At 47.2% G+C, this 19547-nt stretch overlaps 1 protein-coding gene across 3 annotated transcripts in view; it reads right to left on the reverse strand.

Moving 5' to 3' along the window:
* Positions 1-3803: 3803 nt before the first annotated feature.
* FAM193A (family with sequence similarity 193 member A) overlaps positions 3804-19547 on the reverse strand; it is a 183690-nt gene continuing 167946 nt past the window's right edge. For 2 of the 3 annotated variants that reach the window (XM_030800812.1, XM_030800813.1), the window contains exons 20-21: positions 11522-11603; positions 3804-4603 (exon numbers count right to left, since the gene is read on the reverse strand). In XM_030800812.1, the coding sequence (XP_030656672.1) occupies positions 4510-4603; positions 11522-11603 (176 nt within the window). In that variant the 3' untranslated portion in view covers positions 3804-4509. The remainder of the gene's footprint in view (positions 4604-11521; positions 11604-19547) is intronic. The other variant, XM_030800814.1, reaches the window with a different exon arrangement.

Raw genomic sequence — 19547 nt, forward strand, 5'->3', positions numbered from 1 at the left:
AGGTTATAGTATTAAGAGGTGGGGTCTTCTGGGAAGTGTTCAAATCATGAGTGCTCCATCATCATGAATGGGATTACAGCTTTTATAAAAGAGGTTGAAGGGATCACCTTAATTCCCCTTTTTGCCCTTCTACCATATGAAGAGACAGCAACAAGGCTGCACTTTGGAAGCAGAGAGTGAGCCCTTACCAGACACTGAATCTGTTGGTGCACTTTGCTCTTGAACTTCACAGCCTCCAGAACTGTGAGAAATAAACTTCTATTATTTATAAATTACTCAGTCTGTGATATTTGGTCATAGCTGCATGAATGGACTAAGACATCATCTAAATTACCAAATTTGCTGGCATATAATTGTTCTAGTATTCCTTTAAAATCCTTTTTATTTCTGTGTGGCCAGTTCTGATTCTAGTAATTTGAATCCTTCTCTTGTCAATCTTGCTAAAGATGTCTATTTTGTTTACCTTTTTAAAACTTTTGGTTTTGTTGATTTTCTCCATTATTTTTGCATCCTCTATTTCATTAATTTCTGATCTAATTTTTATGATTTTATTCCTTCTGCTTACTTTAGGCCTAGTTTGCTCTTTTTCCAGTGTCTTAAGGTGACAAGTTAGTTTATTGATTTGAGATCTTTCTTCTTTCTTAATATAAACATTTTCAACTTCTGGGATGTGTTACTATTTTTCAATTTGGGAGGTTTTCAGCTATTATTTCTTTGAATATTTTTTCTGCTCTTTGCTCTCCTTTTGATATTCCCATTATACATATGCTGGTATGCTTAATGGTGTCCCACATTTTTCTGAGACTCTTTTTCATTATTTTTTTCTCTGTGTTCTTTGGCTGGCATAATCTCCATCAGCCTATCTTCAAATCCACTTATTTTTCCTTCTGCTAATTTTAAAATTTAGGCTGGGTGCAGTGGCTCATGCCTGTAATCTCAGCACTTTGGGAGGCCAAGGTGGGCAGCTCACCTGAGGTCAGGAGTTTGAGACCAGCTTGGCCAACATGGTGAAACACCATCTCTACAAAAAATACAAAAATTAGCCAGGCATGGTGGTGTGTACCTGTAGTCCCAGCTACTGGGGAGGCTGAGACAGGAGAATCACTTGAACCCAGGAGTTGGAGGTTGCAGTGAGCCAAGATGGTGCCACTGCACTCCAGCCTGGGTGACAGAGCAAGACTCCATCTGTCTCTCTCTCTATACCTGTATGTGTGTGTGTGTGTGTGTATATATATATATATATCTTTTCAGATTCCATTAATTTCCATTTGGTTCCTTTAAAATAATTTCTATGCTCATTTGATGCAGCCTTATTATATCAGTTTTCTTTCTACTACCCACTAGTATTCAGCCTATGATGTTGCTCCTCAGGGTGTGTAGCTTTGCGTTATGCCCACAGTCACCCTGGGATGACAGTCATTTTGGTAGAGTTCTCTTCCTCTTTCCCTGACCACATTCAGCCATTAAACCACTAATTGCCAATTCTATTGTTTTCAACAATGCCCTGGGGCACCATGCTCTACAAACAAATCCAATCAAATTCTGACTCCTTTGAAGAGATAGTTTCTGGGAACACTGTGTGATATTCCTTCTGACCCCTGGATGCCTCCTCCCAGCTCTTTTCTTCCTGTTATCTCCTGCAAACTATTTGGCCTATAGCTGAGCCTGTATCCTCTCTCTCTTCCCAGGGTTCCATGGCCTCCACTGTTTCTCAGTGCCTTCAGGCTTGAACCTGTTCATCATTCTTCGTTGCAAACGAAGTCAGTTTCTTTGGGAAGAGATTAGGAGCTGTTTTACTGCCTGTTTCTCTACCCAGGCAAAATCTCTGAGCAGGGCTCAGAGCTGAGGGTGCAGAAAACAGTAAGCTTCTCAATACAACTGTTCACTGTTAATGTTTCCTTTCTAACTATTGTTATTGTTTCATTTCATGACTATTACAGGTTGAGTATGCCTAACCCGAAAGGTTCCAAAATTCAAATCCTTTTGAGTGTTAAGATGATGCTCCAAGGAAATGCTCATTGGAGCATTTTGGATTTCAGATTTTTGGATTAGAAACGCTCAATTTGTAAGCATGATGTAAATACTCCAAATCCAAAAAAGTCTGAAACTGGACACACTTCTGGTACTGAGGATGCCAGATAAAGGATAAGGGATACTCACCCTGTGCTACTGTGCGAGTCAAAAATGTAAGGGTCCCCTATGGCGGCCCCACCCTCCCCCACAGGGGAGTGATGTCATCAGGAACCCCAGGGGCTACCATCAAGTCAGGGACCCTGCAGCTGGATGTCCTACAAGCACCCTGGGATGCTGGAAGGATGAGTGGTTTCCAGGGAAATAGAGGAAGATCTTTCCTGGCAAAGGCATGGCCAGGACAATGGCTGGGAGCCTAAGGGCCAAAGCTAGCAGGTACAGGTCAGGGGCCAGAGCGGGCAGAGCTGTGAAGCTGCAGGCGGGGCTGCCATGGAGGTGATGGGAATGCCCAGAACTGGACATGTAGGGTGGGCGTCTGAGGGTCTCTAGGTCCTAGCATGATGCTTAGTGTGTCGGGGCACCCAGAGTTCCCCATCACCACCCAGGGCTGTGCAGTTCTCCTCAGCAACAGGCATGGTTCTACTGGAAGAGGAGGCTGAGATGCGGATGTGGGACTGTCCCCCAGCACAGTGTAAAGGCTGTCCCTGGGGAGAGCAGGGCAGGCACTGGAGGTCTGGGCAGGCAGTTCCCCATAGGGTGAGGCCCAGGCCTAGGCCTTTCCCCAGCCCCCACTGCAGCCAGAAGAGGCAGTGGCTGGAGTCCCGGGGGCCTGCACTGGGGTTTCAAGGACACTACCGTTGCTGTGGTCATGGCCTGACCTGCTTCACTCTCTGCCCTATCATCCCACGAACAAAGGAATGTTCTCTTCCTCACACCTGGAAAAAAAAAGAAGTGAGGAAAGCTACTCGTGCTGCACCTCCCCTGGCTGGTGACCCTTTTCCAGCTTTTGTGCAATCTCCAGAGTTCTAGGACCTGCTGTCCCCACCTCATTCTCTGCAAACCAGTGCCTGGGTGGGGGTGCCCTGGGCCTTGTCTCCCCTGACCTGCCTCGAAGCCTCCTCACCCCCTCTGCCTTCCTGGTTCCATGGCTTGGGCCCCCATCCCACCTACTCACCCCTGCGGGGCCCTCACACAGGCTCTGTCCATGAACAGCAGTCCCCAGTTCCAGACCTCTCACCTAGGTGGCTGGTGGGCATCCCAGACTCACTGTCCAGAACCGGGTCTCCAGTCCCACCACCCCAGTTCCAGACCTCTCACCTCGGTGGCGGGTGGGCATCCCAGACTCACCATCCAGAACTGGTCTCCAGTCCCACCTCCAGGCACACAGCGCAGGTCTTCACCTCTTTCTCCTACCTGCGTCCTGTCCACCAGGAAATCCTGTGGCCTCATCATCCGAATACCACCAGAAGCTAGCCCTCCCTACCCTCTCCCCAGCCAGGCCCTGCCCTCTTCACCTTCACTCAGGGTGAAGTCATACTCTGATGGGGCACACAGACAGGCTGAACATGAGGCTGGGAGAAGTGGGAGCTACTGAGTGTTCTAGGTGGTAAGAAGTAACCAGGATGCAGCTCCTTGGGAGCTTTCTGTCTCCTGCTGCCTGCTCTGCCTGGCACACAGAGGATGGTGGGGGCACCAGGATCGCTGAGCTGTTGCCTGGAGAGACCTGGGACCTGCTCTGGGGTGGTGCCCTGGCTCCCCATGGTGGACACATCACCTGCACGCCCTCTCCCACTAGCCCCCCACTCCCCTAGCAGAAAGAAGCAGCCGAGGTCTCCTGCTGTACTAATGTATTCCATCTTTCAAAAAGAAAGACATGATTTTAATATTACTTAACAATATGTTAAAAAAGTAGCCAGGCAGGCCTCCGTGTTAATACAGTCGTACACTCTATAACAGACTTGATGGTGTGAGTACTGGGTGGGCTTGTTTTTAACTTTCTCGTTCTGCAAGGGATCTTACACAAGCTGGCTACAAGTCAGGGGGGATCAAACACAAACAGCGCAACGTGTACACTCGGAGACAGTAGATTGTGGAGAACAAAGGAGGCCTGCCCCGCCCAGCCCGCCTAGGGTGGGACGCAGGGGCACAGGAGAGCTGAGTGACGGCCGATACCCCGGTGAGGACAGATGACAGGACAGGGCGCAATGCAGAGGCAACGGAGCCACGTGGGTGATGCAAACTCCTATCTGGCCACGGCCCAGGCCTCCGAGGCCGCGGTGGTGGGAGGACTTGGCGGGAACTACTGTTCCAATCCGACAGCACAGAGCTACAATCGAAGGAGTCTCACGCACAGACTACACGCACACGAGCTAACAGCGTGGGCCGAGCATCAACTTCTCGGTCTGGGGTTTCAGGCAGCACCAGCTCCGCACAGCCCTTGGCAAGCACCACGGCTCTGGGGCGCCAGCGAGGGGCGTGGCTCTTGGGGTGGTGCAGCCTGGCCTGCCTCTCGCGTGTCCCTCTCCAGGCAGTCCTCATTCAGTGGGCAGCAAAGGTGGCTTTTTTCAAGCTAAAATTGGACCAGTTGATAGACAGTCTTTGTCGGGTCTGTCTAGCAGAATCCAAGCAGAACCTGCAAAGACAAAAAGCCAAACAGTCACTGAAGGAAACAGCCCACAAGCAAGGTGGTGCTTGGCAAAGCCCATCACGCTCCTGTTCTTGCCAGAAACTCACTGCGGGGTCAGGGGTTTAGACTCTCAGTGAGGGGCACGGTGTCAAGGGTCCCCTCCAGGCCCTGCCACAGTCTGCACTTGAAAAGGGGAAAGGAGTCGGGAGGAGGAGTGGGTGGGCGGAGGGAGTCCTGAGAAAGAAAAGAAACTTTTAATCTGAGAGCTGAGAGCCCCCTTAAATTATCAGGCCCAGGCAGGGTGTGGTGGCTCATACCTATAATCCCAGCACTTTGGGAGGCTGAGGAGGGCAAATCACTTCAACTTAGGAGTTCGAGACCAGCCTGGGCAACATGGTGAAATCCTTTTTTTTTGAGACAGGGTCTCACTCTCTTGCCCAGGCTGGAGTTCAGTGGCAGTTTCGGCTCACTGCAACCTCCACCTCCAAGGTTCAAGCAATTCTCTCCTCAGCCTCCCGAGTAGCTGGGACTACAGGCATGTACCACCACACCCAGTTTTTTTTTATTTTTTATTTTTTGAGGAGTTCCGCTCTTGTCATCCGGGCTAGAGTGCAATGGCGCGATCTCAGCTCACTGAAGCCTCCGCCTCCCACGTTGAAGTGATTCTCCTGCCTCAGCCTCCCAAGTAGCTGGGATTACAGGTGCCCGCCACCATGTCCAGCTGATTTTTGTATTTTTAGTAGAAACAGGGTTTCACCATGTTGACCAGGCTGATCTGTACTCCTGACCTAAAGTGATCCACCCGCCTCAGCCTCCCAAAGTGCTGGGATTACAGGCGTGAGCCACCGTGCCTGGCCACACCTAGCTAATTTTTTATTTTTTTTGAAGTGGAGTCTCTGTCACCCAGGCTGGAGTGCAGTGGCACGATCTTGGCTCACTGCAACCTCTGCCTCCTGGGTTCAAGCGATTCTCCTGCCTCAGCTTCCCAAATAGATAGGACTACAGGCGCGTACCACAATACCCAGCTAATTTTTGTATTTTTTGTAGCTTCTTCCCTGGCCAAGAAGCTTTTTTTTTTTTTGAGACGGAGTCTTGCTCTGTCGCCCAGGCTGGAGTGCAGTGGCATGATCTTGGTTCACTGCAACCTCTGCCTCCTGGGTTCACGCCATTCTGCCATTCTCCTGCCTCAGCCTCCCAAGTGGCTGGGACTACAGGCACCTATCACCACAGCCGGCTAATTTCTTCTATTTTTAGTAGAGATGGGGTTTCACCGTGTTAGCCAGGATGCTCTCAATTTCCTGACCTCGTGATCTGCCCGCCTCGGCCTCGCAAAATGCTGGGATTACAGTCATGAGCCACCGCGCCCGGCCGCCAAGCAGCTTTTATAGAAAGCAGAGGCCTCAAAAAAATTGTATACACATATATCCTAAATACCAGCTTCTAATTAAGTCAACTTTCAACTCTAAAGCTGTTTAAAAGCATTCCCGTGTCAGGTTTTAGCTGGGCAAATAGTCAACATTCTTGTTTCTTGGTTGTTCCTTCCTGAAATTGACACCAAGAAGGAGATCTGAAGCTGGCCGCAGTGGCTCATGCCTGTTTTCCTGCTACTTTGGGAGGCTGAGGTTGGAGAATCACTTGAACCCAGGAGTTTGAGACCAGCCCGTGCAACATAGTGAGACTCCATCTTTACAAAAAGTAAAGTTAGCCAGGAGTGGCAGTACACATACGTGCCTGTGGTCCCAGCTACTCAGGGCTGAGGTGGGAGGATCCTTGAGCCTGGGAGGTCAAGGCTGCAGTGAGCTGTGATGGTGCCCCACACTCCAGCCTGGGTGACAAAGGTGAGACCCTATCTCAAAAATAATAAAGGCTTGCTGTGGTGGCTCACGCCTATAATCCCAGCACTTTGGGAGGCTGAGGTGGGTGGATTGCTTGAGCTTACAAGTTCAAGGCCAGCCTGGGCAACATGTAAAACCTCATCGCTACAAAACATACAAAAATTAGCCAGGTGTGGTGGCGCACAACTGTGGTCCTAGCTACTCGGGAGCCTGTGGTGGGAGCATGGCTTGAGCCTGGTGGGCAGAGGCTGCAGCGAGCCTGTTGCCAGTGGCAGGTACCTGAGTTGCTGGCGGCGAATCCGTACGTGTCTGCAGCAGCCTCAGTTACTGCCTCCTCGGACAAAATAATCTGACCAAAGGCCATAAGGCAGAAGAAGAGACTGAGGCAAGTTTTAGAACAGGAGTGGAAGTTTATTAAAAAGCTCTAGAGCAGAAACAAAAGGAAGGAAAGTGCACTTGGAAGAGGCCAAGTGGGCAACTTGAGAGGCAAGTGCCCCGTCTGGCCTCTGATGTAGGGATCTAGGTGTTGGCATACTTCAGGGACTTGCGTCCCTTCTCCCCACTCCTCCCTTGGGGTGGGCTGCCTGCTAGCACTTGGGAGGGAGCACACACAATGTGTTTACCGGAGCGTGCGCATGCTCACCTGAGGCAATCTTCCCTTCCCGGTGCAAAGTACCTGGAAGGTCACACACCAGTTAAACTCCACCATTCTGCGCCTCAGTGCACGTGCTTGAGCCCACTTGCCCAACTCCTGAGATCTTATCGGGAAGCTGCTGATCACCAGCTTCAGTTTCCCTGGTGCTGGCTGTGACCAATTATTTTAGAGAGGCAGTGTGACAACTGCCTAACCATCACCTGATGGTCACCTGACATCCCTGGTGGATGGAGGAGGCCCTCCCCCTGCCCTGCTCATGCCTGACTAGCTACCCACTGTAACAAGCTGAGAATGCACCACTGCACTCCGGCCTGGACAGATAGAACCAGACTTTGTGCCCCCACCAAAAAAAAAAAAGTTTTGGAGGTAGAACATATTTGCTTATTAGAGGTCTAGGGTAATCACTATTTAAAGCTGCTTGTCTTTGAATGTTTTAATAAACTGTTTCCTTTCTGAGTATATGGTTTCATTTAGCTTAGAAGCCTAAATCAAACAACAAAAAACCCCTATCATATTCTAAATATAAACCACAAATTTATAATCATTCAAGGGCATACCTGCACAAATGACTCAAAGCCAACACACACAGACGTGCATGAGACCAAAATTAAGAATCCCTTTATGGCTTTAACCAAGGTCTCTAAAGAGGGAACAAAATTTCAGCCCCAGGCCCCTCTCAAGAACAGCTTAAAGAAAGTCTTGCTAGCTGCAAATAGGGTGCAACCCACATCTGTCAGGCCATATTTTCTAAGGTCTCAGCTTCTCAGCTGACAGTCTATGCACAAATGCCAGGTGGAAGATTTAAAGAGACAGGAAAATAGAAAAACAAAACTGCCCATGGGACTAGTGCCAAAAATCAGGAAAACGAGGGAAGTAAACCTGTGGGGTTGGGCTGGGGAGGTAGCTCACGCTTGTAATCCTAGTACTTTGGAAGACTGAGGTGGAAAGATACCCAGAGGCCAGCCTGGGCAACATAAAGAGACGCCTTCTCTACCAAAAACAAACAAACAAACAAAAAAAAACTAGGCTGGGTGCGGCAGCTCACGCCTGTAATCCCAGCACTTTGGGAGGCTGAGGTGAGGTGGGCGGATCACTTGAGGTCGGGAGTTCGAGACCAGCCTGACCAGCAAGGAGAAACCCTGCCTCTACTAAAAATACAAAATTAGCCAGGCATGGTGGCGCATGCCTGTAATCCCAGCTACCCAGGATCCTGAGGCAGGAGCATCGCTTGAACCCAGGAGGCGGAGGTTGCGGTGAGCCGAGATCGTGCCTGGGCAACAAGAGCAAAACTCTATCTCCAAAAAAAAAATTTTTTTAAATTAGCCAGGCATGGTGGCGCATCTGTAGTCCCAGCAATGAACTGTGATCAGGCCACTTCACTTCAGACTGAACTGAGACTTTATTTTTAAAAAGTCTTTTTGGGTTTAAAATCTGCTCACAGATTCCTCTGCCCCACTGGCACCATCTGTGGGCTGCTGAGTAGCTGTCTTCAGTAAAAAATTATTTATGTCCTACCTTTAGGCAAATAAAGGAGAGGTGGAGAGAGCCCCTGCGCTGTCTTCAGCTCAACAATACCCAGTATTTGAGACAGCAATATTTTAGTTTCCTTTCGTAGAAAAGATGACAAATGGGTATCCCAAATGGTCAAGAGTCATAAATAATTTTAAGTAAATTCAAATTAATTCCTATGAGTGGTTATCCTAAGCTAAAGGTATCCACTGAGGAAAGAAATCTGTAGTGGCTCTAAGGAACTATAACTTTGTTTCAAATCCAGTCTCAGCGGGAATGCTGCTTAGCTAATTCCCTGGATGACAGAGTGAGAGACTGTGTCTCAAAAAATAATAAGTAAGTAGGATTTACATCCTTAAGTGACCGAGAGCACTTGCTAAAACAAACTTCCAAATCTCTTAAGGGCCAGGGAGAGAACTCACCTTCATGCACCAGTTTAAAACTAACAGCAATTGGTCACAGTTTTTTTTTTTTTTTGAGACGGAGTCTTGCTGTTGCCAGGCTGGAGAGCAGTGGCGCAATCTTGGCTCACTGCAACCTCTGCCTCCCGGGTTCAAGCAATTCTCCTGCCTCAGCCTCCTGAGTATCTGGGACTACAGGAGAGCACCACCACGCCCAGATAATTTTTGTACTTTTAGTAGAAATGGGGTTTCACCATGTTAGCCAGAATGGTCTCTATCTCTTGACCTCGTGATCCGCCCACCTCGGCCTCCCAAAGTACTGGAATTACAAGCGTGAGCCACTGCGCCCAGCCAGTCACAATTTTTTTTTTTTTTTTGAGATGGAGTTTTGCTCTTGTTGCCCAGGCTGGAGTGCAATGGCCGAGGCAGATAGATCACTTGAATCCAGGAGTTTGAGACCACCCTGGACAACATAATGAGAACTGTGTCTACTAAACATTTTAAAAATTAGCTGAGGCCGGGTGCGGTGGCTCACGCCTGTAATCCCAGCACTTTGGGAGGCCGAGGCAGGCGGATCACGAGGTCGGGAGATCGAGACCATCCTGGCTAACACGGTGAAACCCCATCTCTACTAAAAATACAAAAAAAATTGCCAGGCGTGGTGGCAGGCACCTGCAGTCCCAGCTACTCGGGAGGCTGAGGCAGGAGAATGGTGTGAACCCGGGAGGTGGAGCTTGCAGTGAGCTGCTGCACTCCAGCCTGGGCGACAGAGCGAGACTCCGTCTCAAAAAAATAAAATAAAATAAAAATAAAAATAAAAATTAGCTGAGATTGGTGGCCCATGCCTGTAGTCCCAGCTAGTCAGGAGGCTGAGGTGGGAGGATCAAGTGAGCCTGGGAGATCAAGGGTGCAGTAAGCCAAGATCATACCACTGCACTCCAGCCTGGGTGACAGAGCAAGACTATTGTCTTTATTTAAAAAAAAAAAAAAGTTGTCAAGAATTCTCGTTGGTTTACAGAAATTATATTGATAGTGATCGGCTATAAACTGTTGACTATAGGATATGAGTTATCACTATGACAACATTAAGAGGTTAATTTACAGCTACTTTGGCCACACTCTATCTAGAGTCTATACAATACAGCAGGTGGATTACTCAGCTTGAGGTGGGGGAGGGGGTAGGATGTGCCTGCTCTCACATTTCACTGCCTCTCTGGACGTGATTAACTTTTTTTTTTTTTTTTTTTTTTTTTTTTGGAGACAGGGTCTTACTCTGTTGCCCAGGCTGGAGTGCAGTGGTGCAATCACAGCTCACTGCAACCTCGACCTCCTGGGCTCAAGCGACCCTCCCCCACCTCAGCTTCCCAAGTAGCTGCAACTACTACAGTAGCGTGCCACCATGCCCAGCTGATTTTACTTTTTGTAGAGATGACGTCTTGCTGTGTTGCCCAGGCAAGCACCTTCTATATATATAAATATATAGTTTTTTAATTTAATTAAAACATAGAGACAGGGCCAGGTGCGGTGGCTCATGCCTGTAATCGCAGCACTTTGGGAGGCTGAGGTAGGTGGATTACCTGAGGTCAGGAGTTTGAGGCCAGCCTGGCCAACATGGTGAAACTCTGTCTCTACTAAAAACACAAAAAAATTAGCTGGGCATGGTGGTGGGTGCCTGTAATCGAGGCTACTCAGGAGGGTGAGGCAGGAGAATCGCTTGAATCTGGAAGGCGGAGGTTGCAGTGAGCCTGGGTGACAAGAGCAAAACTCCATCTCAAAAAGTTAAAAAAAATCATAATAAAAAAAAGCTGTAATCCCAGCTACTCTGGAGGCTGAGGCAGGAGATTGCTTGAACCCGGGAGGCAGAGGTTGCAGTGAGCTGAGATCGTGCCACTGCACTCCAGCCTGGGTGATAGAGCGAGATTCCCTCTCAAAAATAAAATAAAACAAATAAAATTTTGTTGCCATTAATAATTCACACAGTAGTTAAAACATTATAGAACATAGCACTATAAAATTTGCCCATCAGGAAAACAGCAAGCATCTAAAATATTACTTTTCTTCTTAAAAGCATAGCACTCCAGTGTGTTCAACCATCAGCAGATGTGGGGGTCACCCGGAAGGCTTTCAAGAACATAGATGCCGGCCCCTTCCCAGAATCTGATCCCACAGGTCTAAGGAGGGGCCTGTATCCCCAGGAGACGCTGCTGGCCCAGGACACCTTGAGAGCCACCGCCTCGGAAGTGAAACAGCCAGCTGGCGGGGAGGGGTGGGGGGAAGCCACTGCCGTCAACTATTTTTCTAGCATGTGAGGGGGGGGAGAAGTGACTGTGTGAGTGTTGGGAACGTGGGAGGGCGTGTGTGGCTGGCCTGTCCTACTACAAGGCTCTTCAGTAGCCAGGTTGTCTGGCTTGCTTGATGTAACTTTGTCCAAGACAACTAGAAGTGCCATGGAAAGACAGAAAACCAAACATGTATGGCAAGCACACAGTCACCACGCTTTCAGACACACAGCCTCCACATTTACCTTTTGAAATATTCCACTTCCCTCTCTGTCTCATCCATATCCACACTGTCTAGGTCAATATCTTTAGGTAGAAAGACATCATCTGTAAAATAAAAGAGAAGCAGCAAGTCAAATTACAGCAGCAGGCTATCTTATCAGAACAGAAGAAATCATTTGGCTTTGCTCAATTTAAACAACTTCAAAAATTGTAAACATTTTTTCTAAAATGAGATTTTACAGAAGGCCAAAGGAGGACAGATCTCTCTGGTGTGCTTATGAACACCCAGGTCTGACCTGGAAACTGCGGAACTCACATGTCCACTAAGCAAAGCAACTGTGGCTTCAGGTCCCATTAGAAGACATGTTTGCTAGAGCCTAGACTCCCCATGTGACTGGTCATTACATGACAGGCAGCCCATCAGAGAGCCCTTTAGCAAGAAGATTCCCAGAAATCTAATTTGCGTGCAAGCCCAGGGACTGCCCTAAGTCTCCGTTGGAGCCAGGCAGAGCACAGCTGCCAGCAGAAGCTTCCCAGCCCAGGCCCATGTTAAGGAAAGGGCTGTCCCTCAAATGTGCCCTTGACAGGAAGAAGACCCAGACATCAACCCTACAGGAAGGTGGTTCTCCCAGGCATTCATCTCACCCATATGACATCCAGAGATTTCATCAAAAACTTTTTTCTTTTTTTTATATGAAGTCTCACTCTGTCACCCAGGCATGATCTCGGCTCACTGCAACCTCCGTCTTCCAGGCTCAAGTAATCCTCCTGCCTCAGCCTCCTGAGTAGCTGGGATCACAGGTGCACACCACCATGCCTGTGTAATTTTTATATTTTTGGTAGAGACAGGGTTTCACCATGTTGCCCAGGCTGGTCTTGAATTCCTGGGTTCAAATGATCCACCTACCTCGGCCTCCCAAAGTGCTGGGATTACAAGCGTGAGCCACCGTGCCCGGCCTTACACAACCATCTTTGAAAATAGGCAGGATAGCAGGGAAATCATTGATTAAGAATTACTCAATTTCCTAGACTCTCAGGCAAGTTTGAGAATGTCTACTCCTCTGTTCTGTTCTGGTCACTCATCTAATTCAATCTTGAGCACATTCCCGGGGCCTTATGTGAGCCTTCAGTATCAAAGAGGCTCCAGCAGCACACATCTGGGCTGGGGCGGGGTGCGGGGGCGTGCAGTGCACACAGCATTCAGCCTCATCGATGTGAACAAAGAGGACAGGAACCACTGACATTTCTTTGTTAAAGGTGAGTCTCCATTTCCCTGCAGCCCTCAACACAGGACAATTTTTCAGAACCTTTAATAAACACTCCATTTCTTTCTACCACTGGGGAATTTCCATGGTAGCATGAGGCACGTTTTACTTGCATAACAGCAGCTAATATTTTTGACAACTCACACAGCACCAGGCAAGTGCTTTCAAATGTGTTTGTTCACAGAAATGTCACTTAGGATTCTCTCTCTAAGGACCTGCTCTATGACAGCCTTGGCTATCTCGGATCCCAACTGTATCCCTGAGGGCACACAGAGGGGTGGAGGCCACAATCACTGGTGCCACTGGGGACTGGGTGGTCTAGGAAGGAAGGCTGAGTGTGTTCAGGGAAAGGCCTGGGAAAGTCGACCTTTGGTAATCTACACTCAGGAGGAAGGGAAAGATGAGGTTAAAGGAAACGCAGCCAATAGCTCAATCCTGGCACACAATAGCGGATGTGACTGGAGAGTGAGGACAGCTCCCAGCCACAGCAGGCTCCACATGTTGGTACAGAGAGGTGCTTCAGGGCACGGGAAAGCATTCTGAGTCTTGATTTTTAAAAACTCAAGCAGCAGAAAGCAAGCACAGAACACTGTCCACTGATCCAGGAAACTGATGCACGAGCAAGGGTGAGAGGGGGCCGGAGCGTTTACAGATGTACAAAAAGTGAAGATCTAAGAAAGCATGATGTCAGCAGCCACCCACAAGAAGTTCTAGAAGAAAACAGCTCCAACTTGAGAAAGAAACAGAGTTGGTATGTCTCCTGGAAGTGCTGTCACAATATATTTCTAATATTCTCTTTTCCTGGCTAGAACTAGAATAATCAGTCTATAAAATCTTGGTGTAAGAAAAACATGAAACACAACTTTAACCAATTTGGGATCAGGAAGAAATTTTTTACAAGAACCACACTATATTAAACAGGAGAAATCAGTTGATCCAAGGATTTTATAGCCAACCAAACTATCTGTTCATTGACAACACAACAGGTCAAAGTTTACTTCTCCAGAACTCAGAGAATTCTGTGGCCCTACTCAAGGCCACCGCCTGAGGATGAGCTTCACCAACCTGAAGACGCCTGGGAACACTCAGCAGAGGCAAGTGGGAGCCCTGTTGTAGTAAACTCTGTACCTAAGAATACCATGTGTTCTGACAGAGCAGAAACACCACCAATGAAAAATGAGAAGAGGAGAGACAGGGAGACAGGAAAGAGCAAAACACAAAGAATGGAATTCACTCACTGCCTGATGTGAAGGCAATGAGTGGGTGTCAGAGGACCCCCTAATGCCAACACAGCAGGCCACGAGAGGGTACACAGGGAACCCAGGCCCAAGAAGCATGAGTGGGGTATGCGAGTCTATAGGAATGCACTAGGAGAAAAGCACCAATTTTCCTAATACCCCAATTTTTTTTTTGTTGTTTTCTGATATGGAGTCTCGCTCTATTGCCAGGCTGGAGTTCAGTGGCATGATCTCAGCTCACTGCAACCTCCACCTCCTGGGTTCAAGTAATTCTCCTGCCTCAGCCTCCCGAGTAGCTGGGATTACAGATGCGCGGCACCACGCCCAGCTAGCTTTTGTATTTTTAGTAGAGACAGGGTTTTCACCATGTTGGCCAGGATGGTCTTGATCTCTTGACCTTATGATCTGCCTTCCTCAGCCTCCCAAAGTGCTGGGATTACAGGCATGAGCCACAGCACCTGGACTTTCTTTTTTTTTTTTTTTTTTTTTTTGAGGCAGAGTCTAGCTCTGTCGCCCAGGCTAGAGTGCAGTGGCACTATCTCGGCTCACTGCAACCTCCACCTCCTGGGTTCAAGTAATTCTCCTGCCTCAGCCTCCCAAGTAGCTAGGACTACAGGTATGCACCACCACACTTGGCTAATTTTTATATTTTTTAGTAGAGATGGGGTTTCACCATCTTGGCCAGGCTGGTCTTGAACTCTTGATCTCAGGTGATCTGCCTGCCTCAGCCTCCCAAAGTGCTGGGATTACAGGCGTGAGCCACCACGCCCGGCCCCCAATTTTTTTTTTAAATAAAAAAGCGCCGGGTGCGGTGGCTCACGCTTGTAATCCCAGCACTGTGGGAGGCCGAGGCGGGCGGATCACGAGGTCAGGAGATCAAGACCACGGTGAAACCCCGTCTCTACCAAAAAATACAAAAAAATTAGCCGGGCGTGGTGGCGGGCGCCTGTAGTCCCAGCTACTCGGAGAGGCTGAGGCAGGAGAATGGCGTGAACCCGGGAGGCAGAGCTTGCAGTGAGCTGAGATTGCGCCACTGCACTCCAGCCTGGGCGACAGAGCGAGACTCCGTCTCAAAAAAAAAAAAATAAAAAATAAATAAATAAATAAATAAAAAAGCAAAAAAACTCACAACACATAAAAAAATTCAATAAATAGAAAATACAGAAATTATAAAATAATGACAGGGTTGAGACCAACAATCGTTATATCACTAAGTGTGAATGGGCTTAACTGACTGAAGAGAAGATTTTCAATTTGGCTCACAAAGCAAGCCTCAGGTTTGCTTCACACAAGAGAACGACCTAAAACCAAGGCACTCAGAAAAAGGCTGGAAACAAAGGGCCAAGGACAAGGCTGCCTCGTCAGGCAAATGGGCAGAAGGAGAGCAAGGGCAGCAATCACAACGCAGACAGAGCAGGACTCTCAGGCCGCAGGCAAAAAGCACAACCAGAAGGTGGCCGCTTCTCAACACAAAAAGCCACAAGTGGCCGGGCGCGGTGGCTCACGCTTGTAATCCCAGCACTTTGGGAGGCTGAGGCGGGCGGATCACGAGGTCAGGAGATCGAGACCACAGTGAAACCCTGTCTCTACTAAAAATACAAAAAACTAGCCGGGCGTGGTGGCGGGCGCCTGTAGTCCCAGCTACTCGGAGAGGCTGAGGCAGGAGAATGGCGTGAACCCGGGAGGCGGAGCTTGCAGTGAGCTGAGATTGCGCCACTGCACTCCAGCCTGGGCGATAGAGCGAGACTCCATCTCAAAAAAAAAAAAAAAGCCACAAGTAACTAAAAATATATAACAGGAATGTGCACCAAACAACACAAAAACAGGAGATGCAAGAAAACACAGAAACATATTAATAATAAGCCACAGAAGACAGGCCATGAGGACACAAAATAAGGATATACAAAAGACCTAAACAACAGAATTAATGTATCATGGAGGTGTATACATATATGTATCTCCATATGTAAATACATACGTACATATATATACACACACACACACAGTGAACTCTATACCAAGACCCAAGAAAACACACTTCTATCAAGTACACATGGAGGAGTTACAAAAGCTGACATACACTGGGCCTCAGAAAGTATCAATAGGTTTTGCAAAACAAAAACAACATTCTCTGATCACAATGAAAAACACCTGTAAATTATTAACAACGAAAAAGTTTCTCCTACCTGGAAACTTAAAAGCTGCCTATTACACTATCGAGTGAAAGAAAAAAAACACATGGAAATTACAGAATTTCTTTTTTTTGGAGACAGAGTCTCGCTCTGTCTCCCAGGCTGGAGTGCAGCGGCACGATCTCAGCTCACCACAACCTTTGCCTCCCAAATTCAAGCGATTCCTCTGCCTCAGCCTCCACAGTAGCTGGGACTACAGGCACCTGCCACCACGCCCAGCTAATTTTTGTATTTTTAGTAGATACAGGGTTTCCGAACTCCTGACTTCAAGTGATCTGCCCGCCTCGGCCTCCCAAAGTGCTGGGATTACAGGCACGAGCCATGGCGCCCAGCCCAGAAATCCCAGCACTTTGGGAGGCCAAGGCGGGCAGATCACTTGAGGTCAGGAGTTCAAGACCAGCCTGACCAATATGGTGAAACCCTGTCGCTACTAAAAATACAAAAATTAGCCAGGCGTGGTGGCGCATGCCTGTAATCCCAGCTACTCGGGAGGCTGAGACAGGAGAATTGCTTGAACCCAGGAGGCAGAGGTTGCAGTGAGCCGAGATCATGCCACTGCACTCCAATCTGGGCGACAGAGAGAGACTCCATCTCAAAAACAAAACAAACAAACAAACAAAAAAAAGGAAAAATTATCTATCAGACTCTATGGGATATGGTTAAGAAAAAGATCAGAGGAAAGTTCCACGTGCTGAACACTTTTATCAATAAAAATGGAAGAAAAAAACAAAATGAACTAAATTTCTAAATTAAAAAGTAAGAAAAAACCCCAACAAAGTAACACAAAAGAAAGCACAGAAAGAAAATAAAGATGAAAGCAGAAATTAACAAGGTAGGCTGGACACGGTGGTTCATGCCTGTAATCCTAGCACTTTGGGAGGCCTAGGTGGGCAGATGGCTTGAGACCAGGAGTTTGAGACCAGCCTGGGCAATCTGGCAAAATGCTGTGCCTACAAAAACTATGAAAAAATTTTGGTGGTGCCCACCTGGTACCACCTACTTGGGAAGGTGAGGCGGGAGGATCTCCCGAGCCCAGGGAAGTTGAGGCTGCAGTGAGCCGTGACTGTGCCACTGCACTCCAGCTTGGGCAACATGAGTGTGACTCTGTCTTAAAAGAAAAAATAAAAAAGAAAGAAAGGAGGTAAAGAAAAACAGTAGGCTGGGCGCAGTGGTTCCCACCTGTAATCCCAGCACTTTGGGAGGCCAAGGCGGGTGGATCATGAGGTGAGGAGAACGAGACCATCCTGGCTAACATGGTGAAACCCCATCTCTACTAAAAATACAAAAAAATTGGCCAGGAATGGTGGTGGGCGCCTATAGTCCCAGCTACTCCGGAGGCTGAGGCAAGAGAATGGCGTGAACCCGGGAGGTGGAGCCTGCAGTGAGCTGAGATCGCGCCACTGCACTCCAGCCTGGGGGACAGAGCGAGACTCTGTCTCAAAAAAAAAAAAAAAAAAAAAAAAAAAAAAGAAAAAGGAAAAGGAAAACAGTAAACCTAAATAATAAATTCAGATGATTTAAAAAAACAAAATACACAAACTATTAACTTAAGCAAAATAGGGAGAAAGGAAAAATACACAAACTAAGAAATGACAGGCGAAAATAATCATTGCAAAGAAATTTAAAACTATGAGACTACCTTGAAGACATCTATGCAAATAAATTTGAAAATCTAGTTGAAAAGAGTAATTTACTATAGAAAGATGGTTTACCAAAATTAACCTCACTAGAGATAGAATAATTTCCAGAGAGGAGAGAAGACTGCTAGCAAGGACCACAGAAAACACACCAGGTCCAGGGGGCTTGCAAAGGGATTTCTATCAAACCTTTAAAGTCTGGATGGTCCCAATGTGAACTGTTCCAGATCACTGAAAATGTAAAAAACAAGAAAATTTCCTGTGGGTTTTTTTTTTTTTTTTTTTTTTTGAGATGGAGTCTCACTCTGTCCCAGGCTGGAGTGCAGTGGCGTGTTCTTGGCTCACTGCAACCTCCACCTCCTGGGTTCAAGCTATTCTCCTGCCTCAGCCCCCCGAGTAGCTGAGATTACAGGCGCGTGTTACTACGCCTGGCTAATTTTTGTAGTTTTAGTAGAGACAGGGTTTCATCATGTTGGCCAGATTTGTCTCGAACGCCTGACCTCGTGATCCGCACACCCCCGCTCGGCTTTCCAAAATGCTGGGATTATAGGCATGAGCCACCATGCCCAGCCAAAAACTTCCTAATTGTTTTTATGAGGCAAGTATAATATTGATACTCAAAGCTAATACAGACAGAACAAAAACGGAAGTCACAGACCCATCTCTCCTAAAAAAATATAGATGTAAATACATTAAATAATGTAAACTGATTCCAAAACAAAAGAATATACCACAATCAAGTGAGCTTTATTCCAGGAATTCAAGTTCAGTTCAATACTTAAAAATCAAATAAGTAAAACATCATATTAATACGTCTAAGGAGAAACACCATGGTTATCTCCACAGATGCTAGAAAACCTTTGAAGTTTAACACCCATAACACCCATTCCTAATGAAAAACACTCAAGAGATGAGGAATTGCTGGATATTTTTTTAACATTAAATTTTTTAAATGTGGCTAATTTTAAATAATTATCTTATAATATATAAACTTTAACCCTAAAGCCAACATCTTACTTAATGTGGAAACACCAGAGACATTTCTGTTAAGATCAGAAAAGATGCAGTTAAGTAAAAGAAAACAATTAGAGGCATAAGAATTGAAAAAGTAGAAGTAAAGCTTTCTCTATTTGTACACGTATATAACAGAATCCCTGGAAAACCCCAGAGAATCAACAGTAAGACTCAAACAATAAAATTCAGTAAAGTAGAATATATACAGTTAACATACAGGCAGGGTGAGGTGACTCACACCTGTAATTCCAGCACTTTGGGAGGTCAAGGAGGGCACATCACTTGAGGTCTGGAGTTTGAGACCAGCCTAACCAACATGGTGAAACCCCACCTCTACCAAAAATACAAAAACTAGCTGGGCGTGGTGGTGTGCGCCTGTAATCCCAGCTACTCGGGAGGCCAAGGCAGGAAAATCGCTTGAACCCAGAAGGCGGAGGCTACAGTGAGCCAAGATCGCATGACTGCACTCTAGCCTGGGCGACAAGAATGAAACTCCGTCTCAAAAAATAGATAAAAGTAAAAAAATAAAGTTAATATACAGCTGGGCGTGGTGGCTCACGCCTGTAATCCCAGCATTTTGGGAGGCCGAGACGGGTGGATCACCTGAGGTCAGAAGTTCTAGACCAACTTGACCAACATGGTGAAACTCTATTTCTACTAAATACAAAAAATTCGCTGGGCACCCGGTTTTGCTTGCCTGTAA

The sequence above is a fragment of the Nomascus leucogenys genome, chromosome 20 (assembly GCF_006542625.1).
Source record: "Nomascus leucogenys isolate Asia chromosome 20, Asia_NLE_v1, whole genome shotgun sequence".
Taxonomy (NCBI): domain Eukaryota; kingdom Metazoa; phylum Chordata; class Mammalia; order Primates; family Hylobatidae; genus Nomascus; species Nomascus leucogenys.